Raw genomic sequence first — 25,224 nt, forward strand, 5'->3', positions numbered from 1 at the left:
GGTCACACCAAATTGCCCAGACTGAACTTAAACTTATGACACCCCTGCCTCAGCCTCTGGGGTAGCTAGAATTACAAGTGTGAACCTCCACATCTGGCTCCTTCTTTTAAAATACAGTTTAGTTTTGATATATTTTTCCTTTTAGCTATAGAATACCACTTCCTGCCTTTCATTCTTTAGGAGAAGCTGAGAACACAAAATGATGTGAAGAAGCAAATCTGAGTCAAACTATGGTCTGTGATTGAATGGACCATTGTAATACTCAAAACTTGCTTGGTTCACCAGCATCTTGGGGCAGGTTGTCATGATTGCTAGGGTGTCCATGACATGTTTCCAGTCTGCAGATTTGGAAAAAAAAATCTTTGTGAAAGTTCACTCGTGAAAGAAATATATTATTTATTGGTTTTGAAAGAATTCATATCCAACAGATCTTTTTCTCCCTATGTGTATGAAAAGATAACACTTTATTGAATGTCTGTGTGACAGGTAGATATTATTAGATGCCTCATTTAGAAAACTGAGAAAAATTTTGTTTCTGCTTTTGTTTTTGTTTTAAAATAAGGAATTCTTTTTTTCAAATTAAGAAAAATAAAAGAAAGATGTTCTCCAAAGATATGCAATATGTTTGCAGGTTAGTGAGCATGAAATTGCTGCTGATTGTATTATAATTAGTAATGGAAAGCAGAGGGATTCCAGCTGTGTTTATTTCATTGTAGTTTGATTATTTGGAGCTGTGGTATTATCAAGAAGAGCATAGGCATTTAATATGAATCGGTTGGGTAAGAACTGGCTAATTGCAAAATTGTCTCCATCTTAATAATCATGTTACTAATGTAATTGACTTTTTGTTGTTATTGTTGGCAACATTGAATTGCATTTTAGCAATCTGGAATAGCACTTAACTGGTATTTATGCTGATATTCATAAATCTAAGACATAGTCTTCTGAGAAATTAGGTCAAAATTTTATCTGTACACAAATAAGACCCAGAAACAAACCTGTAGGGAAAGTATTACTTTTTTAAAATATATGCTTTCATTACATAATACTCATAGTACTGCATGTCAAAATTCCAAAGAAGCAATTCTGTTTCTGGTCATTAGCATGAAAGAACAGTTAGCTAATATTCTGCATTTATTTTAAAATGTTTTTAAATCAAAGTCCCTTCTATTTAGAATAATTTAGACTTAATTGGTATTTTTTTCTTTAACTATGAAAAGCCTTCCTTTTATACTTCAGTAGAAGTCAGAGACAACTTGACTTGGTGAAGCACACTTCAATATGACACAGTAAATGTAACTGAAGTGCACTAAGCAGCTATCTGAGGATTCTGAAAAACACGTGGAAACAGGGACAAACAGTCCACCCATTTTCATGGTTCAACTTATGGTTTTAACTTTACTCAGTTTTCTAATTTTACTTACTTATGTTTTTTTTGGACTTTATGGTGGTGCAAAGACATACATGTCCTGTAGAAATTATACTTCAAATTTTCAATTTTGATTTTCTCCTGGGTGTTGGCATACTCCAGAAGCAGCCAGGCACAGCATCCAGTCAGCCATGTGACCATGAAGGTAAACAATTGATACTCTAAGGTGTGTTGTGATGCTTAGCTATGATATTCAGTAGGTTAGGTGTACTAAGTGCATTTTCAACTTATGATGACCATATTGGAATATAACTTCACTGATTGGTCACTGAGCATCTGTGTTTTGGAGGGAAAACACCAGAACTCAAAATACGACTACACAGGCATTGAGTTTCCTGTTTCTTCTCTTCTTCTTCTTCTTCTTCTTTTTTTTTTTTTTTTTTGGTCTCTGGGAAATTCAAAGACAGCATGAATTCAAAGATAGCCAGAAATTCCAAACTATCAATAAAGTGAGACTGTAAGAACTCCAAGGGAATCCCACTATTCCTATTTCTGATTGGAGTAGAAGTAAGTCCTTAAAGATGAGGAAGAGTCAATGGAAGAGATACTGTAGGTTTATTTTTTGTACATTTTACTGAAGATTTCTTTATTTTTACTCTTTACTATTGTTCAAAATGTAATGAGTGAAAACATTTTGTATTTCTGCGTGCCTTAGTATTGATATTTCATGCAACAATAATACCTTATTAATGTTAAGGATAGTTCAATAATATTTAATTTCTTGATGTTGTACTGAGGGAATACTGGTATTTTTTTTTCTTCATAGGAATGTGAGGTTATGCTCCCCCAAATCTCATGGGACTTTGAATATATTTCCCGGAGGGATATTGACAAAAAATGCTACTACAGTCCATTTGCAGAAGCTCCTTTGTCTTGTCTCATTGTGAACATGTTAGTCTTCTCTGAATGGTGAGTGAAATCTGTTAGGTGCAGGATAGGCTGAGTAAGTTGTCTGCAGGGCTTGCCAAACAAAGTTAGCTGCAGGGTGACCTGGCCACTCAAACCCTCTGTCTGGTTCTTTATCACCCGTTTGCTTCAAGCCCAAAGGCCCAAGCCCCTGCTTAAGGCTGAACACTCATCCTGCTGCTCAAGGCCGAACACTTAACCCCCCTTTTGCCAACAAGGCAGCTTGCAGACCCAGAGACCCCATTAGATTTGGGCTATAAAAACTCCCTCCTGCCGGGCTCCTCTCTCTCTTGCTCTCTCTCTTGCTCTCTTGCTCTATCTCTTTCTCTTGCTCTCTCTGTCTCTCTTGCTCCTGCTCTTGCTCTCTCTTTTCTCTCTCTCTCTCTCTCTCTCTCTCTCTCTCTCTCTCTCTCTCTCTCTCTCTCTCTCTCTCTTTCTTTTCTCCTTTGTTGCACTGCTTCAATAAAGATCTCTTGGTTGCTCCGAGTGTTGTGGTCACTTTCCTTTCAAAATCCTTTTTGATGAAAGGATGTATTTTACATTTAAATTTAAACAGGATTTAAACAGGAATTCTCCACGTGCTTGAAAATGAAGTCCACTTAGAAAATAATACGTAAGACCAGACCTTCCCCAGGCAAAGACAAAAGCCTAATGGAATACTGGGTCCCAATTTTTCATTCTGCAATTGAGTTCTCATGGCAAAATTGCCAGAAGGATGCAATAGTTGGGTGAATCCCGTAGATTTCTTCCTGAAATTTCAATCTGAATCATGTTGTCTTGACCATCAAGCTCAAAACATCCTTTGAGAACAAAGATTGTCTTCAGGAATTTGCATTACCTTAGGTTCTTTAGTTCCTTGAGCTGAAAACAGTGGGGTAGACAACAGATCCAGTATAGATCCTGCTTGGCTGAAAAGCATCTCTCTGTCTGTGTGTCTGTCTGTGTGTCTGTGCTTTAGTCATCTTTCTCACTGCTGTGACTAAAAGATCCTACCAGCATAATTATAGAAGAGACAAAGTTTATTGGAGGCTCATGGTTTCAGAGGTCTCAGTGGATGGACAGCAGGCTCCATTTCTTAGGGCTCAAGGTGAGGCTGAACGTCATGCAAGAGTATGTGGCAGAGGGAAGCAGCTCACCTGGTGATCAGGAAGCAGAGAGATATTCTACTCTCCAGATTAAAAATATATACCCTATAACCATTCCCCCAATGAATCACTTCCTCTGGCCACACCCCACCTGCCTCCAGTTACCACTCAGTTAATCCAATCAGGGATTAATTAACTTCTTGGGTTAAGGCTATGATTCCGTTATTTCTCCTCCAAACCTTCTTGCATTGTGTCACACATAAACTTTTGAGAGATACCGTATCTAAACCATAACAGTCTATTTGTCTCTTCTTCCATTTTTCAATGCACAACCATAATCAAGCCCCTATTTTCCTTGAATACATCCATACATTTCTTTTTGTCATAGCTTTCTTCCTTTTACAGCAAGGGTTCTTGAAAGAACACTCTAAAAACCCAGTTTCCAACATTTAACTCTTTTAATTACATCTAGAAAAAATATAATTTCCCTCCCTGTTATTCCAATAAAGCTAAGTTAAGCTCACTAAATAAGCTCTCCTTTGGCTCAGGATGGAGCTCAGTGATGGAGTGCTAGCCCAGTGTGCAGGATGCCTTGGATTTAATCTCTAGTACCATATAGAAAAAAGAAAAACAAAACCAAAACAAAACAAACAAAAAACACCACCAACAACAACATCAATACTCCCCTAATTGCTAAAATTAGAGGATCCCCATACAAGTTTTCTGATAGCTGATACTGATGCTAACATGCTTTGAATTTTCTCTGTACTTGGTTTTAGAACAATACCTTTCCAAAAGCATGAAAAGAGAGCCTACCGCATGGGAGAGAATGCTTGCCAGCTATTCTGTCAACAGAAGATTAATATACAGAATGTATAAAGAATTCAAAAAGCTTAACACCAGAATAAACAACCCAATCAATAAATGAATTGAACAGACACTTCTCAAAAGAAAAAATACAAATGACATAAAGTATGAAAAAATTGTTCAACATCTTTAGCAATTAGGGAAATGCAATCACAACTACACTGAGATTTGTCTCACTCTTGTCAGAATGGCATTCATTAAGAATACAAATAATAATAAATGCTACTGAAGATGCAGGAAAATGGACACTTAATACACTGTTGGTATGAACGCAAATTAGTTAAGATCACTGTGGAAATCAGTATGGGGTTTCCTCAGAAGGTCAGAAGTAGAATTGCCACGTGATCCAGTTATACTTCTTAGTATTTATCCTGAATACTTAAAGATAGAATTTTATAATGATATCTGCATATCCATATTTATAGGAGCACAATTCACAGTACCAAGTTATAGAACCGACCTAGGTATTCTCCAATAGATGAATGGAGAAAGAGAATGTGGTACATATACACAGTGGAATTTTATTCAGCCATGAAGAAGAAGTTAATTATGTCATTTTCAGAAAAATGGATGGAATATGAGAGCATTATGTTTAGTGATATAAGCCAGACTCAGAGCGTCAATAGTTATTATCTATTTTCTCTCATATGTGGAAGCTAGAGAGAAAAAAGGGGGAAAAACAGGAAAAATATGATGAAAATAGAAGGGAGGACAGTAGAGTAAGGGGACCAAGGGAGGGATAGAGGGGACGAAGGAGAGGTACTAAGGGTGAAATTGACCAAATTATGAGCCTGCATATATGAATAGGTAACAATTAATCCCACTATTATGTATAATTGTAGTGCACAGATAGAAAAAGAAAAATAATAAAAAAATTCCTAACTGCTAAAATGAAAGGCTTAACATATAGGCTCTGTGACAGCTGATGCTGATGCTGGAATGCTTTCACATTTCTTTGTCCCTCTGTACTTGGTTTTAGAGCACTACATTTCCTTGTTCTATATGTCCAACTCTTTCTAGAATTCATCTTTGCCACTTTTTAAAATTTGGTTTCCACCAACTTCTAAGAGTGGGCAAGATGCCTAGATCAAATCATCCACACTCTGATTTTCAACTCTAAATGCTAATGATTCCCACATTTGTGTCTTTAAACTAAACCAAACTAATAGCCATGCCCTAAGTTCCGTTCTGTCTTTCCCTTATAGAAATAAAAGTATTTGCTTTGTGTAAGACTATCAAGAACCCAAATGATGGTTTACACTCATCCTTTTTTGCAGATAGGTGGGGTCATGACCAAACACTGGCCCATAGGATATGGGTAGACATATTAGGAGATAGCATCTAAGACCTTCCTTAGAGGAGAGCACACGTGCACGCGCGCGCGCGCGCGCACACACACACACACACACACACACACACTTCCCTTCTTTGTCCCTGCATGCACGCTATGCGATTTGAGACATAGCTGCTACCTTCCTGGACTCAGAACTCGAAGCCACAGATTGCAGAACAACAAAAATGAAAAGCAACTCTAGGTTCTCCTTAGATGAGGAGTTCCCCAAGGCAAGCCAAATACAACCAGTGAATATCAGCACTATTCACCAGGAAGCTTGGGTCATTCTCTTTCTCTTAATATGAAATCATATTAAGCGTTATTTAATAAGTATTTCCAATTTTTCTTGACTCTTTCTTCTTCTTCTCCTCCATTACATTTACTTCTTCATCCTTGTTTCCTGTTACTACTGTCCACTTATTTGCTATCTACCCTATTATACACCCTACTGGGTACAATTTACCCACATCCTTTTACTTACATGGCATACTTTTGGGAATGCAAAACTTAGTGACCAAAACAACTTCACTCTCTTGTGTCTTTGCAAATTCTTTTCCCTCTGAGCAGTGACCTCTCTGGTACCTCCTCCCTAGGGTCTTCCTAGGAGACTTTCACTCATACATAGGGTTATAAAACAACTCTACACCTAGAAGCAGATAGTTTATCAAGACTAAATTAAAAATAAATCCACCCAAAAGAATCCAAAAACAAGTCAGGTGCAGTGGCACCCACCTGTAATCCCAGTCACTGGGAAGACTGATACAGGAGAATCACAGGTTTGAGGCCAACCTCAGCAACTTAACAAGACCCTTAAAAACTTAGGGAGATACTGCCTCAAAATAATAATAAGAAGAATTATATAATAATAATAATAATAATAATAATAATAATAATAATAATATTGGCTCAGTGGTAAAGCTCTCTTAGATTCAATCCCCAGTAACAGTACTGAGGGGAAAAAAATTCAAGAGACAGAAGCAGTTTAAAATCTCTACAAATTTAAATTTTTAACTATAGAAATATTCTTTTTTTAATTTTTAAGACTTTTTTGAGAGAGAGAGAGAGAGAGAGAGAGAGAGAGAATTATTTTTAATGTTTATTTTTTAGTTTTCGGCGGACACAACATCTTTGTTTGTATGTGGTGCTGAGGATTGAACCTGGGCCCCACGCATGCCAGGTGAACGCGATACCACTTGAGCCACATCCCCAGCCCCAAGAAATATTCTTAATTGTTCTTACAGAAAGTAAATAAAATCAATGTGATTCAAATCACACAGTCATAAAAATATGTCCTTTTATAGCTGGATAAAGCTGTTTTATTTAATATTGTTTTAACTATTTTTAAAGAAAGTGTTCTAGTTTATAGAGAAAGGCATACTTCTTACCCTATTTCGTGTATTGATAGCTCATATCTGTCACAATTTTCTAAGCCCAGCAAGAGTTGAACTGAAGAGGGTCTTCTACTTTATGGAACCTCTGGAGACAAGCTGAAGCCTAAGCGCTTTGCTGTGCCACTTTGATCTCAGGCCAGATGCTTATATATGCAAAGTTAAAGTGAAACTGGCTTAGGGGGTTTTACATTGATAATTATTTAACTTACTGAAGTTGGTTAGTGATTTACTGATCTCAGGGATATGTGGTAAGACTGAAGAAAGGGAACACTTGACTATGAAAGAAACAGTGATAGAACAGTTTAAAAAATCTCCACACAGAGTTTATAGATAAGGACAAGTTTTTGAATTAATGATCAATATGCAGCAAAATCATAAAAGGTTCAGTAGATTACCGGAGGCCTGGTTCTGGGTTGGGAAAGGGAAAAATGAAGAAATGTTCTAAACTTAGATTATGATGGTTGAACAACCATATACACTTACTAAAAATTATTGAATTGTATACTTAAAAATAACAGGATTTTATGGAGTGTACATTATATCTCAATAAAGTAATTTTTAAAAAGTAATAGGTTTGAGTCAAAAGAGACCAGGAATAACAATATTTGGAAACCATTTCTGGTTCTAATGACCAGTTATGAGGACTGGATATTTTAACTTAAAATCCCTCAGAAAAATGAGAGAAAGAGTTTCTATTCTTAAAGCTTTAAAAAAAAATAAAAACAGAGTTAGAGCAAAAATATGTAGGAAGGCTAGATTTAATACATTAAGAGGAAAGTAAGACATAAATAAAAGCAAATTGGCTAAGAAGTTTATGAAAAATTGTCCAACACTGATCTAAGAACTGTAAATGCAAACAAAGAAGGAGGAATTTTTGATTATCTAATGAGTGAAGATTTTCAGAAGGGACTAAAGGTCATTAAATTAGCACACCTGGGCAGTTCACTTATGGGTTGGGGGTGTGGCTCAGTGGAGTGCTTGCCTTGCATGCATGCAAGAGGCCCAAGGTTTGAGCCTCAGCACTGAAAAAGAAAGGTTTCTGTTATGTGCCTTTGCAAAAACAATATATCTTAAAGGGCTATTCAGTATGCTTTCAGAGATTTAGGAATAATGATGTTTAAAGAAGAAATATGTACAATTTCAAAAAACTCAGGTTCCTTCCAAAATATAGGCCTTACATTTCTCTTACTCACTGTCTTCTTCTCTTCCCACTCCCATCCCTCCCTCCCGTTTTCTTTCCGTCTCTTCTTTTGGCTATGTGTATGATTTTCAGAACAATGCTGAAGATCACTGCATCACCAGTTAAGTGAAAATATTTTTGACCCTTTTCGTAATACCATCTCAGAAACATTCTAACAGTAGAAGAAAACTTAATTATTTTGATAAGTTTTCTATTGGAAATCCAGAGCAAACATTATATCTAATGGCAAAATATCAGAAAGCCATAGACTGTGCCTGAACTCTTTCCTTAAAATTGTAAAAAGTGCAATATTGGACTTCATGTTCCTTTTATTTTTTTCCCAAACCTGTTTACCTTCTTTGTTTCTCATTGTTCAGGGTTGCTATAGAACAATATTTGGTGTACTGCTAGTTGCTTAAAATAATTTGATTTGGATGTAAGGTCTCCCCGCAAAAGCAAAAGCTCACTCACACATGAAACAATGCAAGAAGGTTTGGAGAAGAAATTATTGGGTTATAACATTAACCTAATTAGTGAGTTAATCACCCCCCCCCCCGGATTAACTAAGTGGCTGGAAGAAGTAGGTTATGGGGGAGCATGGCTACGGGGCATATGTTTTATATCTGGAGAGTGGAGTCTCTCTCTCCCTGCTTTCTGATCATTTTGTGAGCTGCTTCCCTCCACCACACTCTTCCACCTTGATGTGCTGCCTTACTTTGAGCCCCAAAGAATGAGCCTTCTATGAACTAAGACCTCCTAAACTGTAAGCCCTCAAATAAACTTTTCCTCCTTTACAATTGTGTTAGTTGGGTCTTTTATTCCCAGCAGCAGAAAAGCTGACAAAAATCATATCTTGGTTAGACCACCTTCAAAGGTTTGAACAAGATAGGAAACAGTCATTTTTTAATGAAATTTCATCTTGTTCAAAATAGATAAATTGAAAAAGGAGGGAAACCAACATCATTTGCTCCTGAGCTTGGACTCTTATGTTTGCACAGTACAAACTGGAGCCACCGCCAGACTCTGCTTCTGTGTCCCCACAGGGCTTACTTTTTGTCACTTGTTTCCGCCCCACTCAGATGCCATCCTATCAGTGTTTCTTTCCCATGGTAGCATGAGCAAAATAACATGCTTATACTCACAACCCATTGCACTTACAGCACTACCGCATAGTTGAACAAATATTAAGTACCTTTATTATCTATTTCCTTATTCTGGATATGGACTCAACTACGTTAAAATTTTGCTCTTTAGTTCACCGAGCTGTTCTGAGAAAAATGTGTCAAAAGATTAATAGTATGGTTGAATGGAAGAAGTAACTAGAGTGAGTGAGAATAGTGTGTGGAGGTTAACTCATCCAAATCTATGCTACCATCAGAACTTATCTAGCATTCCTGTATATCAGTGACAAATCCTCTGAAATGGAAATGAGGACAACCACTCCATTCAAAGTATCTTCAAAAAAAATAAAATACTTGGGAATCAACCTAACAAAAGAGGTGAAAGACTTATACAATGAAAACTACAGAACTGTAAAGAGAGAAATAGAAGAAGATCTTAGAAGATGGAAAAATATACCCTGTTCATGGATAGGCAGAACTAACATCATCAAAATGGCGATATTACCAAAAGTTCTCTATAGGTTTAATGCAATGCCAATCAAAATCCCAACGGCATTTCTTGTAGAAATAGAGAAAGCAATCATGAAATTCATATGGAAAAATAAAAGACCCAGAATAGCAAAAACAATGCTAAGCAGGAAGTGTGAATCAGGCGGTATAGCGATACCAGACTTCAAACTATACTACAGAGCAATAGTAACAAAAACAGCATGGTACTGGTACCAAAACAGGCGGGTGGACCAATGGTACAGAATAGAGGACACAGAAACCAATCCACAAAACTACAACTTTCTTATATTTGATAAAGGGGCTAAAAGCATGCAATGGAGAAAGGATAGCATCTTCAACAAATGGTGCTGGGAAAACTGGAAATCCATATGCAACAAAATGAAACTGAATCCCTTTCTCTCGCCATGCACAAAAGTTAATTCAAAATGGATCAAGGAGCTTGATATCAAATCAGAGACATGCCGTCTGATAGAAGAAAAAGTTGGCTACGATCTACATTCGGTGGGGTCCGGCTCCAAATTCCTCAATAGGACACCCATAGCACAAAAGTTAATAACTAGAATCAACAAATGGGACTTACTCAAACTAAAAAGTTTTTTCTCAGCAAAAGAAACAATAAGAGAGGTAAATAGGGAGCCTACACCCTGGGAACAAATCTTTACTCCTCACACTTCAGATAGAGCCCTAATATCCAGAGTATACAAAGAAGTCAAAAAATTAGACAATAAGAGAACAAACAACCCAATCAACAAATGGGCCAAGGACCTGAACAGACACTTCTCAGAGGAGGACATACAGTCAATCAACAAGTACATGAAAAAATGCTCACCATCTCTAGCTGTCAGAGAAATGCAAATCAAAACCACCCTAAGATACCATCTCACTCCAGTAAGATTGGCAGCCATTATGAAGTCAAACAACAACAAGTGCTGGCGAGGATGTGGGGAAAAGGGTATACTTGTACATTGCTGGTGAGACTGCAGATTGGTGCAGCCAATTTGGAAAGCAGTATGGAGATTTCTTGGAAAGCTGGGAATGGAGCCACCATTTGACCCAGCTATTCCCCTTCTTGGTCTATTCCCTAAAGACCTAAAAAGAGCATGCTACAGGGACACTGCTACATCGGTGTTCATAGCAGCACAATTCACAATAGCAAGACTGTGGAACCAACCTAGATGCCCTTCAATAGACGAATGGATTAAAAAAATGTGGCATTTATACACAATGGAGTATTACTCTGCATTAAAAAATGACAAAATCATAGAATTTGCAGGGAAATGGATGGCATTAGAGCAGATTATGCTAAGTGAAGCTAGCCAATCCCTAAAAAACAAATGCCAAATGTCTTCTTTGATATAAGGAGAGTAACTAAGATCAGAGTAGGGACGAAGAGCAGGAGAAGAAGATTAACATTTAACAGGGATGAGAGGTGGGAAGGAAAGGGAGAGAGAAGGGAAATTGCATGGAAATGGAAGGAGACCCTCAGGGTTATACAGTGGAGGGGGTAGAGAGAGAGGAGGGGAGGGGAGGGGAGAGGTGGGGAGGGGGGAGGGGGGAGGATGGGAAAGGCAGCGGAGCACAACAGACACTAGTATGGCAATATGTAAATCAATGGATGTGTAACTGATGTGATTCTGCAATCTGTATATGGGGTGAAGGTGGGAGTTCATAACCCACTTGAATCAAAGTGTGGAATATGATATGTCAAGAAATTTGTAGTGTTTTGAACAACCAACAATAAAAAATTAAAAAAAAAAAAAGAACTTATCTAGAACAGATGGCTGGGCCTGACCCTGAATATCTGTTCAGTAATTCTGGGGCAGGATCCAAGAACTGCACTTCTAATAAGATCCTTTTTGATGTTTATGCTGCTCATCAGAGGACTTATGCAAGGAAATTTTTGTACTATTTGAAATTGTGTTTTTAAACAATTATTTAAATTTTTTATTGAATTAATTTATCTTTTTCTTCTTAAGAACCAGCAATAACATATCCAATGTATAATTCTTCGAAGCTAATTTCAGTGACCACTAACCAAAACTAACCAAAACAAATGTTACACTTCTAGTCAGGATACTGGAGTCAACTCTTAAGTATAATGGTAGTAATTACATGTATGATACTTTTTTTTTAATTAAAATTAAAAATATATATAAAAATGTACTCAAATGCACCTAGTATAAAATTTACTTTCTTAATTATTTTTCAGTATAGAGTTCTGAGGTAAGTACATTTATATTGCTGTGTAGCCTGTCTCCAGAACTGTTACAGTTTGCAAAACTGAAACTCTATGCCCATTAAATAACTCCCATTTCTCCCTTCCCGAAAATCTTGAAACCACCAGTCTACTTTCTTTTTACATCAATTTGACTATTCTACACTTTATATAAATGTAACCATACACTATTTGGCTTTCTGGTGACTGGCTTATTTCACTTAGTCTAACAGCCTCAAAATAAATACATGCTATAACAGGTCAAAATTTCTTTCCTTTTAAGGACTGAGTGATAAATACTTCATTCTATGCATATACCACATTTTTATGTATTCATCAATTACTGAACCTTGAATATGGGTGTCCATTTGCTATAAACATGGGTGTACAAATGTCTTTTGAGACACTTGGAATTCATTTGAATATATACCCAGAAGTAAAACTGCTTGATCATTAGTAAATCTTTCTTTCTTTCTTTCTTTCTTTCTTTCTTTCTTTCTTTCTTTCTTTCTTTCTTTCTTTCTTTCTTTCATTTATTATTATTATCACTATTATTTTGGTTACTGGGGATTGAACCCAGGAGTGCTTTACCACTGAGCTACATCCCAAATCCCTTTTATTTTATTTTGAGACAGGGTGTCTCATTGATTAGTGACTTGCTGAGGCAGAATTTGAACTTGTGATCCTCTTGCCTCAGCCTCCAGGGTCACTGAGATTACAGGCCTGTGCCACCATGCTTGGTTTCTATTTTAAAATTTTAAAGGATACAATGTTTTCTATAATAGTTGCATCATTTTACATGCTAACCAATAATACTAAAGAGTTTCAGTTTCTACACATCCTAGTCAATAATTGTTCTTTTCTTTTTTTTTAAATTTTTATTTTTGTACTAGTCCTCAGAGTGAGTTTGAGATGATATCTCATTGTGGCTTTGATTAGCATTTCCCTAATAATTAGTGATGTGCAATGCTGTTTCTTTTTGTTTGTTTATTGATTTTTGTGGTACTGGTGATTGAACCCTTGACATGCTAGGTAAGTGCTACTACCACTGAACTACATCCCTAGTTCTTTAAAAATTTTATTTTTTTTGAGATTAGAGCTTGCTAAATTACCCAGGTTGGCTTTGAAATTGTGATCCTCTTACTGCAGCTTCTTGAGCAGCTGGGATTCCAGTGGCTCTGGAGGCTGAGGCAGGAGGATTGCCAGTTCAAAGCCAGCCTCAGCAATTTAGCAAAGCACTAAGCAACTTAAGGAGATCCTTTCTCTAAAAACAACACAAAAATGGGATGTGGATGTGACTCAGTGGTTAAGTGCCCTTGGGTTCACTAATCCCTTTTATAGGAAAAGAGAGGGGGGCGGTATTCAAATCAAAATGCTCTCTTAATTCTAAATTGTAGATTGACCTAGAATATTTTTCTTTGTTGTCTCAGATCATTTCACTTATATCCTTATTTTGTTTGATTCTTATAGCTGGCGTTTGTACCAATGTCTCCCTTAATTAACATTAAACAGCTTTAAATAGGATACTGAATTTGATCTCTAATCTTTCCAGATTTGGGGGGGGGGAATACATGGAATAATCATCAAAAATGAATGGCTGTAGGTGCATATTCCAGGAGAGTGTATCCTTGTGTGTTTTATAACATATGAGTCAAAATAGAGAGCTATATGGCCCATTCTTATCCTAATAGTATTAGCTGATGATCTTGGATTCTAAATACCCAAAATTGTACCTGCTTTGTTTAACCTGAGGAAAAATAGAAATCAGACAGTTGTAACACATATAAGGCTGATCATGGTGAAATAATTCCACTTGACCTTGTAGCCTTTTTCATAGATGTAAAACAGAGTATAGCTAAATACAACATTTTTTTTTCACATTTTAAAACTGTGGTACCCATGTTTCAAACCCAAACCTGCTAATAGTCAGTTTACTGTATTGTGTTCAGAAATGCAGAATGTATTTCTTAGGCATTAATTTTTTTATTTTATTTTCTTTCTTTCTTTCTTTTTTCGTAAGATTTACACTCACCATCTTTACTTACAGTATGCAAATATGGCTATTTACATAACATTCCTCCTAATGTACTCAGGTCACACACACAAAAAATTCCCTTTAAGATAAACATCATGCTATCATCAATTAGGTGCCACAAAATAAAAGATATTTTAATATTGTGTTGCAAAGAATTGCTTTGAGCTATACTTGGAGAACAGTAAGTGCCTCTGCATATAATTTTCAATCAGTCACTGTATTGTTCAGAGAAGTAAATGACAATATAAGCACCTGTAAGTATTTTATTCAGAGGACTATAGGAAACAGAAAGAATATGAGGCTAAGGTAGGCGACAGGTTGATTTAGCACCAACAGGGGCCTGATATTTTTCAGGTGCAATTGTAATAACTCTATTATGTAGGACAATGATTTTCAAAAAGATTTATGATAAACACATAGCAAAAATTAATTAATTAATAAATTGATAAAACCTTTCCCAGTATTCTTACTTGGAGGCAGATCCTGCATTTTGGGAATATAAAAACACTCCCTGAAATGCCTCAGTGTATCTTCCTCATCTAGGCGTAGAGCCACCTGTTCATCTGTTGGGTGACATCTGAGCTCAGCTGCGATGCGTTGCACTGTGTCAGATGGCAGCTCAAGAGGTGAAGACTCCATCACAGCTGTTCTCTAAAAGAAAGAGATAGTAAAACAATCTAGCTGCCATCATTTTCCTGCAGAAAATTAGTTCTTTAGGAACTATATCTTTTAAGACCAACCTTCCCATTTCTTAATGCCAGAAGTAATATAATTTAATATAATTAATCAACCAACCAGTAAACCGCATGCCTGAATTTTTCTCATATATAAAATAAAGAAAATATTAGTAAGTTAGGATGTTGAAAGGACCAAATTAATAACAGTGTTTAGGACAGAGTAAGTTTTCAATAAAAATAAGCTCCTTCTTTCTTTTCTTCCTTCTTTAACCTGGTGGGCTCTGCTGTTCAGGTTGACCTCAAACTTGCCATCCTCTCTCCTTACCCTTCCCAGAAGTGAGGATTACAGACATAAACCACTATGCCTGGCTTTTTTACATTTTTATTATCTGGAAATGCTATCTAAATGTTTATAATTTTTTCCCATTACCTTAAGATATATTACTAGGAATTGACAGTTAAAATTGCTTTGTATCAGCCTCCTTATGTCAGAGAAAACATTCAGCTATTGTTTTGGGGGAATTGGCTAACTTCACTGAGGCTGACTCATAGTGGGGTAGGGAGTGGGAGCATGGGAGGAATAGAGAAACTCTAGATAGGGCAGAGGGGTGGGAAGGAAAGGGAGGGGGCAGGGGGTTAGCAAGGATGGTGGAATGTGATAGACATCATTATCCAAAGTACATGTATGAAGACATGAATTGGTGTCAACATACTTTATATACAACCAGAGATATGAAAAATTGTGCTGTATATGTGTAATAAGAATTGTAATGCATTCCACTGTCATTTATTTTTTTAAAAAAATCAATAAAAAAGATTGTATTTTTTTTAAAAATGCCTTTGTGTAGATAAAGAGTGCCCCACCTAGCTTGTCATTCTTCCTATCAGCTCCGCTATCTCAATCCCACTGGTTTTTGAACCACAGTTTTAAAACTATAGAAATATTGAAACTTAATAAAATTTTTATTGTGAATTAAAATGATATTGATAAAAAAGTAATTTCACTTTAAATGTTAGTATTTTTGCCATATGCATATCAAAGATATCCACACACCTACTGATAAGGAGGAGAAATTTATTGCTTTCCAACATCATAAGTACCATCTTAGAACAAACGGGACCCTAAGGTATTTCTTGAAACTACATTTTCTTCTGTTCCATCATCATTTAACGTTTCCCACCATTTGGGAAAGAATACTTAATCTTTCTGAAGAGGCTAAATTCATATATTATTATTCACATATTTTTAAACTTCACTGAAGTTTCTTTGCTTGTTTATTCATTTATATTCCCCCCCCCAATTTTAGTATATATTTTTGGATGTTGAACAAGGCACGTGTTATTAGAGAAAAAAAATCCTCAGACCAACTTTATTTACATAATATAGTTCAGCTGACTTCATACATGCCTTCATTTAAACTCTTGCAATGAATATTTATTGAGCCCCTACCAATGTGATCCCTGCACTGGTAGAACAACAGTTTTAAGATAGTATATAATGGCAAACTCCTGCACAGTTTACTTTTTGTGGTAGAAAAGAAAAGTAAGCGATGCAATTTTATGTTTCAAGTTCTATAAAAAACTCAGAGCAGAAAGTCCTTGGATATGATAGTTATATTGGTAAGAGAATCCATGTGTTTTTTTTTTTTCTGAGGAAGAGATACATGAGCCTTTCTGAATCATGTTATGAAGTGAGCCATGTGAAGACCTGCACCTAAAAAAGATGACAAATGCAAAGGTCATGGGGAAGAGATTGGCTTAGCCTATTCAAACAGCACAGTAAGTGAAGCAGTGGACAGGGTGGGAGGGTAGACCATGATGTAGAGTAGGTAGAGGGAGAAGTGAATCTTGATGAGCTTTTAAGGCTGGAAATAAGTTTGGATATTTTGTAAATTGAATGAGAAAACACTGGAGAGATTGTTTTTGGTTGTGATTTGTTTTTGTTTTTATTCCTCAGTATTGGGATTGAACACAGGGTCTTGTACATACGAAACAAGGGCTATACCACAGACCTATATCCTCAGCATAATATTGGAACCTTTTGTGTAGCAAAGTGAAATGACATAATTTTACACTAGATAAAAACCATTTTGCATTGTGATGAAGTATAAAAATTGAAAAAGAGAGATAAATTAAGGCTATTATAGAAGTCTAGGGTACCAGGGATGGTGGATAAATTTGATCAAAAAGGGAAAGAAGAGTGTGACTGTATGATACATTTTGTAGAAACAGTAGATAGGACTGTGGCAGATTCTCTCTGATGAGGACAGGACAGTGGTTTATTTTTAGCTTTAGGATCTGTGCAAATATGTGAAATGTGATAAAAGACATACCTGGGGAAGAAAATTTTTGAGTAGGAAAATCAGAGTTTTGAATAGGGAAATCAGAGTTCTACATAAGGCATACTAAGAGTCAGATTGTTATTGATCATCAAGGTAGCAAAGTCAAGGTATATGAGCCTGTAGCTTAGTGGAATATTAATCACAAGATAGGTGTGGCATTTCTCAACTTACACATGGCATTGCATCTATATCCTGGGGGTCCAAAGTCTAGATCCCTGTAGACCAAAACTCATACAGAGATAAAGCTCTGATTTAATCATCTTTGTGCTGTACTCCCTTCCCTCTTATGAGGCATGTATGAAGTCAGCTGAACTATATTATGTAAATAAAGTTGGTCTGAGGATTTTTTTTCTCTAATAACACGTGCCTTGTTCAACATCCAAAAATATATACTAAAATTGGGGGGGGGAATATAAATGAATAAACAAGCAAAGAAACTTCAGTGAAGTTTAAAAATATGTGAATAATAATATATGAATTTAGCCTCTTCAGAAAGAAAATAGTTGCATATCTCATCATTGTACAATGCCATTAAAATGGACATTCTTCCCTTGTTATGAGCCAGGCTATATAGGCAATGGCTAAACAGACTCCATTTTACCCTGAGATTCCATGTCATGCAAGAAATTCTTCTCCCATTGGAACACCCCACCTCTGTACCCTACAACAGTTGCTTAGCATAGCATGTTTAACAACACAAAACGGCAATTCTTATACAATGTAAGATTGTTCTCTTTTTGGTTTCTATTTTTTTTTTTTTGACAATGCACACTGTCAGAGAATGTGATTGTCTAGATGTTAGTAACCATTCTTGAACTTGTCTAGATGTTAGTAACCATTCTTGAACTTGTACTCAACTAGGGTACTTTTGACCCACTTCCCCTTCTGCTTATGATTTTGGATTTCATAATATTTGTTAATGGTCTTGATTCACAGCAACAGCCACTTGTGATTAATGTACTGACATGCTTTGCTTATGGTATAAAAGGTGTACTCCATCCCCTGGAGAGTGTCGAAGGATATAGACTTGCAGCCCCTTGGCCTGTCAGCGGGTGAATAAAGATGGTTCTGACTCATTGATTTATGGCAATCTTGCCATAACACTGTACTCTAATATAGATTCTTCTAATTGTTTGATCTTTTCCTTTCTCATTATTGACAGTATCCTAAAGATCCATTCATTTTATTCCTCAATAAAGGTACTTCACTCATTCCTGTTTTTACCTCTTTTACAACTGCTTTTGATATCAGTTGAAGCTCTAATTCATGATTTTACACTAAAGTCAAAGATTCTTGATGTTTGTGGTGATTTCAATACCTGATCATACTAAATTATTATTTATCCCTCCTATGAAATTTTCTATTTCTGTGGATTTCTTATGCCATTTCATTTGCATATAGTTTTCTGCTTCCACTTCTATGTGTTCAGATTTCTAGACACCTTTGAAAGCCCTAGCTCAAAGCTACATTTTTCATGAGGCCTGTCATGAGAGCTCTGCTAAAAATAGTCTTTCCTCCTCTAAACATCTGTAACATTTATGAGCACACCTCTTATGATAAGCAAAACATTCTGCCAGTTTCTATATTTATTCAGGAGCATGTGTGGGTGGGAAAAATGAAACATGCTTTCATGTCCACAGCTTGACTTTAAAAGGGTCCCTACCTATAGTTTTCTGATGAAGAAATTTATCTTTTGATTAGAGATTGCTTTGCCTTTACCCCTTGACATGATCAATTGCCTGGTCAGAGTTGATTAGACCCTCTGCTGGGCCCGTGGCACATTAAAGACTATGCACTGTCTAGTCAGTGGTCTGTGGGTGAGTTACTCTGAAGCCTCTAACCAAACAGTGATGATGCGGTTTATCTGAGCATATAATCAAATTCTTTCAAGAATCTGAGCTGTGAGTTATATTCATTCATTCAGTTAGAAACAGGAGTGTGGATTTAGAAGAATCAGAGAAGAATCTATAAAATGCTAAGTTCTGGAAAGAATATTGCTCCAAATAACTCATTTGTCAGAGTAAAACAGAGCCACTGATGGTTGCAGCAAGGAAAACATGATTCCTACAAGTAGAATCACTTAGGTGCATAATGCCTGGAGATTGAATAGCTATGACTCCTCAAAAAAATGACAGGGCAATCCCATCTTGAAGCTCACTGAATCCTTACATGCAACAAGCTCTGTGAAAGGCCCTGGTTTGTCTGCTTGGCTAGTTATAGCATTTCATGAGATGGTTTTCTGCCTTACTACTAAGAGTCTCCTTACTGTAAAACTGTTATCTTGCTGATGGACTCTATTGAAGGGTATTCTACCTGGGCCTGACTCATGTTTCACTTGTCTTTATGGCCACCCCACTGCTGAGCAGTGTCTTTTAGTTAATGAAACTGCCCCCAAATGACAGTCAGATAAGAGAAGAAACTAAAGATCTTGGTGAACTATTTGGCATGTCTGACAGCCTATTCCCAGAGTTAAACTGTCTCCCCTTCTGACCACAGGGTTAATAATTAGAGAAACATTTCCAGTGAAACTCAGAATCAAGAGAGTTTGATTTATATGTGGGACCTTCTTTGAAAAGTTGTTCTTTGCATGATCTTTGGAGGTGACTTTATATTTTAAGTGAGTTTACTCAAATAAATATGAAGATTATATAAAATAAAATAAAGATTAGTTTACCACCATCACACTCTGAGTACAATTTGATTTTCTTTATTTAATATATATTCATTAGCTCCTTTATATTTATATCTTATTTAATCCTGGTTAAAGTCATGAAGAGTGACAACCGTATCCACTCATTTAGAGACCAAACCCCGGAAAAAAGACAGTAGAAATATAAATGTTGGGTACAAGGATAACAGAGTTTGGTGTTTGTTACTGAACTGGGCCTGCAGGGCTGAGTCAACTATCTTCTCTTGGGAAGACATATAGCAGATGTATAGAGAGTTCCTACTGAGAGACTTGAACCTCTTATGTAGTATTTCCTTGCATCTTGATGCTGATTTTTTCAATGCTGATTATTTCTTTAGCTCATTCATTTTTTTTACCTTTGTGTTCTTTTTTCAGACCTACACTCAGTCTACAAAGCATGATGTAATATATAGGAATCTATGTGCTCTTTTTAAAAAATTATTCCAAATCCTGTTTCAGCCAGGCAAAAATCAAAGTGGCTGGTTCCACTTCTGGGCTTGTCAAACTAGGATATGAAGATGTACTTGATAGGACAGTCTTCACTGAAAGAGTGTACCCTCAGCCAACCTATCATGATGCACAGCCTCCAACAGACTTAAATGTCATCTTCACAAAATAACACAGTGCCCTTACTCCAAAGAAATAATTACTCACTTAAATATTTACTTTAATATTTTATTTGCTTTAGAGATTAAAGTTTAAAACAAAAACTTCCAAATTTTATTTCAATATTTAGCATTAATTTCATTAAGAAGGTAGACAAACACAGATTGTGGTCTAAGGCATGTCACATAACCTCTTGGTGTATTATTGTTATATAAGATAAAGTTAAATTGTACTTTATGAGATCATGGTTGGGATCAAATCACAGGAACATTTATAATAATGATAAAAAACAATTTTATGATACTTTTAAATAGCAACACTTTCAGGTGGAAATTGATATTTTGCCCTCAATTTAAACTTCGACATTTTGTAAATTGTGTCTTCACAAGTTTATTTAGATAGCTAAGTCTTTAAAACTGAAACTTTTTAAAAGCTGATTGGGGCTGGGGTTGTAGCTCAGTGATGGAGTGCTTGCCTGGCATGTTTGAGGCGCTGGAGTTGATACTCAGCACCACATAAAAATAAAATAAAAAAGGGCTGGGGGTGTGGCTCAAGCGGTAGCATGCTCGACTGGCATGCGTGCAGCCCGGGTTCGATCCTCAGCACCACATACCAACAAAGATGTTGTGTCACCCAAAAACTAACTAAATAAATATTTTAAAAAAATAAAATAAAATAAGGTATTGTGTAAAATAAACAAATAAACAAAAAACAACTGATTGTATGGAATAATAGAATGCAGAATGTTCTACTAACCTCTTGTGCTAAGGTTCAACAGTTAAATAAATGACTAGAGTAATCAATAGTTAATTTGTACATGGTGGAGCTTTGTTTCATTACTGACATAAGCAAATTCTACTCTGAGTTCAAAGTTTATAACATGAACACACATATTATAATGGTGGTCCGCTTTATGCTTCAAATATAACCCTTGCAACTCTACCACTGCAATTTACTTTTTAAATAGACATGTTTCTTTCTTTTCCTCTCTCCCTGCTCCTCCTTAACCCAACTACCCCCCCAATCTCCAGGGAAACATGATTATTATTCTTTCCTTCCCTTAGCAGAGTTATCTGTCCCTGAGTACACATCCACCAGAGGAACAAAGTAATCCATCCAGACTTTAGGGATGGTACCAGAAGATCTCAGAAATGACTATCTCCCAAATTAACAAGGGAATTACAATTGCAAATGGAGAACACATGGAATGAAGCCTTTGAGTCACCTCTTTAGAAGCCCTCCATTCCTACAAAATCACAGACTCTGGCACAAGAGTCCCCTGTGTTTCTCCTTTACTGGCAAAGCAATAAACCTTTTTCCTTTTTCTCAAAACCATGTCTTAATTATTGGATTGGCATTGGGGACAAGGACTGGTTTTCGACAACTGTGTGCATGAGGGCGTGTGTGTGTGTGTGTGTGTGCGCGCGTGAGAGAGAGAGAACGAGAGAGTATGTGTATGCTCAAGAAAGTGTGTAGCGTTTCATTGAGAAAGTAAACTTATTGAGCATATGTGGACAGAGCAGACTTCTTCGAGAGTATCAGTGGGAAATGAGTGACATTGCAGTTCACCTTTAGGATACCAACAGCTCCCTGAATTTCACAGTAAAATCACACATGCATTTGCTCTAGTGTCACTACCAAAATAATACTCCACCCTCCTCAAAATAAAAGCAGAGAAAAATGTATTTACTTTCCATTCCTAGGCAAATGTTTCACAAAATAAAAGGGGAAGAAACTGCACCCAAAGAATAGATGTTTCACTTCTCTAAACATTTACTATGACTAATAACAGCATGAGACAACTAGAGTTACCAGAAAATAGAAGATTTATAGTTTATCTAAAGATATCTTTCCCTTATCTGGATTTTGATCTAATCTTAACATTTCAACTCAATTATTTAATTTGTCAAATGTAACCAAGTTTAGTAAATGAATTGTCATGTACTACTGACACCAATTCTTTTTCATTATATTGCTAAATATCTCTTGATTTATCTGTTTTTAAAGGGGTCTTTTACAGAAGTTATGCCATTATTGTTCATGAAGATAATTTGAAGAAGGAGAAGGAGAAACCTCTAAAGCACCGTGACAAAGACTCTAGCAGAGAGAATTTTCATTTGGAAAAGTCACCCGAGCATACATTTGTGTACAGAGTACACATCACAGACTAAGTGCTTACCAGATGGGATTTCCACGGAGGCCTCAGTTTCCAGGACCCCTGGAGAAACCTTTCAAGAATTTCGTGAAGCTTTGTAGACCGGATCACAGGGTGAGAAGTTCAAAGAACTGCTAAGACTCCACCCTGTGGGGAATTTAGATTTTTAGTTCCTCCCACTCCAACTAATCTGATTGTCAATCTCTAGTTACTGACAGAAATCTAAGCAAAAAGCTGCTCTGACGCTGAAGGCTCCTCCCTCCAGCCACTGCCCCCAGAGGCAGTTGTGATCTTTAGACTCTTGCAAATACTTACTTCCTCTCTTTTTGGATCTTTAGTGTGTAAGCTAATGATTTTGTGCTGGAGCTAAATTCCAAAACTTGAACTTGTTTTTTTTTTTTTTTTTTTTTTGCTTTGGGCTCTGGGATTCTCTAGACTGGAAAAATTTATCTCTCAACTCTAGAGGTATTCTCCCTGGATTTTGAGGTAGAATTCTAGAGTTACATACATTGTGAGTTTTTAGTTAGATTACAGTCTGTGACATTCACTGGGTAAATTCTTTTAGTCAAAAGTTTAAAACATTTTTTTTAATTCCATTATCTAGTTGGTTGCCCAATATGGGTTTAAAAAAACTCCTACATTAGACAGGCACACTGGCATGCCCCTGTAAACCCAACAACTCAGGAGGGGAATTCACAATTAAAAAAAAAAAGAAGAAGAAGAAGAAAAGAAAGAGAAAAAGAAAGAAAGAATAAAAGAAAGGAAAAAGACTGGAGCTGTAGCTCAGTGACAGAGCACCCCTGAGTTAATTCCCCAATACCACACATACAATACAACACAACAACAAAAACTCCTTGGACATAAATCTAGACAGATTACACAACAATCAGGGAAAAAAGAATTAGGGTTTGACGGACGATCCACATAAAAACTAGTCTTGGAAACTTCATTAATGTGAATTATTCCCGTAAGCCTATGAACTGTCTATTGTCATAGCTATATTACCTTTTTAGGCTTATTCCTGAGCTTGGGTCTTTTACAAAATATCCTTTTAGATATAAAAATTAACAGCAAAGATTGAAAATTTCAGACTTAGGATTCAATATTTAGATGGAGTCTGAGTAATTAAATTGCTTATTTGTACCTATTCTTTGTTGAGTATCCACAACTTACAAGGGAAAATATTTCATTTTATTATTTCTATCAAGTGATCACTGAATAACCCTAGAACTGACTTAGCAGTTGTTGAGGCTATCTCCTGTCCACCAATTAGACATAAAAATACTGTCCTTATAGGATTGTTGAAATAAACACATGGGAAGCTACTATACTGTGACATGTAAATCAATCAATAAGTGACAATCTTTTTTTTTTTAATTAACAGACCAAAAGTACTACCCATCTGTCTCCAAGGGAGTGGATAGAGCATGTGAAATTATTTTAATACATGTAATTGTCCAGTGAAAAAGAAGATTGATTCCATCTCATCAATCCTATTCTTACCATATATCAAGTTGTAAGAGTAACAAAGATAAACAAATGATAGAAACTGACATATCAAGGTCTTTCTTTCAAATTTTTTCTATAATCCTTTACTAATTCTATTAAAAACCATTCCACCTTTCTTAAAAATTATCATTTAACATTTCCACTTTTAAAGTGCCTGCTTGGAAGTCTATGGAAGTATCTATACTCCTGTTTTATAAATTCCTCTCTCTTTTTGTTGACTTCATTCATAAAAAAAATGTATCGAGCATATTCTTTGCACTAGGCATAAAGCACAATGCCAGAGATATAAGGGTAGGCAAAATCTCTATGATAACATAAACTTCTAAAAAATATAAAGGAATTCCAAGATCACACATCATAGGGAAGAGATGAAAATAAGGCTCACCACAGGATTAGCTGTGGAAGTAAAGAAAAAAACAGAGTGAACTTCTATTCTCTTTTTTCCTTTGAGACAGAAAAAGAATATATGGTAAGGTTGAACCAATTCAGAGCTGTCTATTAATTTCCACCTGTTTCCTAATAGCATGATATGTCTCTGAGAGGCAGACTGTGAGTTTATCCTCAAAATGGATTGACTATGAGTGAAGCTACATAAACACCTGTAGAATTGCTCTACTTTTTCATTAAAGATTCAGTGCTTTCCATCTAAATTGAAGACTGGGAATTAAGGGAAGTTCTGTTCTCTCAAGAGATAATTCCTAAATCATTAACTTTATTAAGGTTTAAAAATCCACATAAAAACTAATGTGGGAAAACTAGTCAGGTTGAAATGGAGATGAGAACAAGGCAGGGTCACATCTGGTGGCCAATCCAGATTCCATTATTGAAATTAGTGACTAAAACTGAAAGAAAAATCTCAACTTTGTTGACAAGTTGGAGAATGGTTACAAATTTGTAGTCTCGATCTCAAGTATATAGGGCATTTTACATTATTCCTTTTTTTAAAAAATTATAACTTTTTAAGAGTTGTACTTTTCAGAAGGAAAATTTAATGTGTTGCTACTGGAACTCTCCTTCTGTCTTCCAAGAGGTGGAGGGAAGTCCCTGGTGATTTACAGCAGGAAGTGGTCTAGGGGGTCAGCTAGCTTTCTTTTCTCATCTGTGCCTTTCTCCTCTCCCCACCCAACTCTGCGCCCTCAAGCACTCATTTCCCCTTCCTCTTGGGTATAACTAG

General features: G+C 36.2%; 1 protein-coding gene across 3 annotated transcripts in view; it reads right to left on the reverse strand.

Moving 5' to 3' along the window:
* The window catches only part of Kynu (kynureninase), a 183,715-nt gene that overhangs the window by 92,712 nt on the left and 65,779 nt on the right, over positions 1–25,224 (reverse strand). The window contains exons 1-2 of one of the 3 annotated variants that reach the window (XM_046463713.2): positions 22,566–22,735; positions 14,543–14,723 (exon numbers count right to left, since the gene is read on the reverse strand). In XM_046463713.2, coding sequence (XP_046319669.1) covers positions 14,543–14,711 — 169 coding nt within the window. In that variant the 5' untranslated portion in view covers positions 14,712–14,723; positions 22,566–22,735. Of the gene's footprint in view, positions 1–14,542; positions 14,724–22,565; positions 22,736–25,224 lie in introns of those variants that run through there. The other 2 variants (XM_046463712.2, XM_058585367.1) reach the window with 2 other exon arrangements.

Source organism: Marmota monax, unplaced genomic scaffold, assembly GCF_021218885.2.
Source record: "Marmota monax isolate L192 unplaced genomic scaffold, Marmota_monax_Labrador192_F-V1.1 WCK01_AAM20220418_F8-fsc00034, whole genome shotgun sequence".
In the NCBI taxonomy this organism is placed as follows: domain Eukaryota; kingdom Metazoa; phylum Chordata; class Mammalia; order Rodentia; family Sciuridae; genus Marmota; species Marmota monax.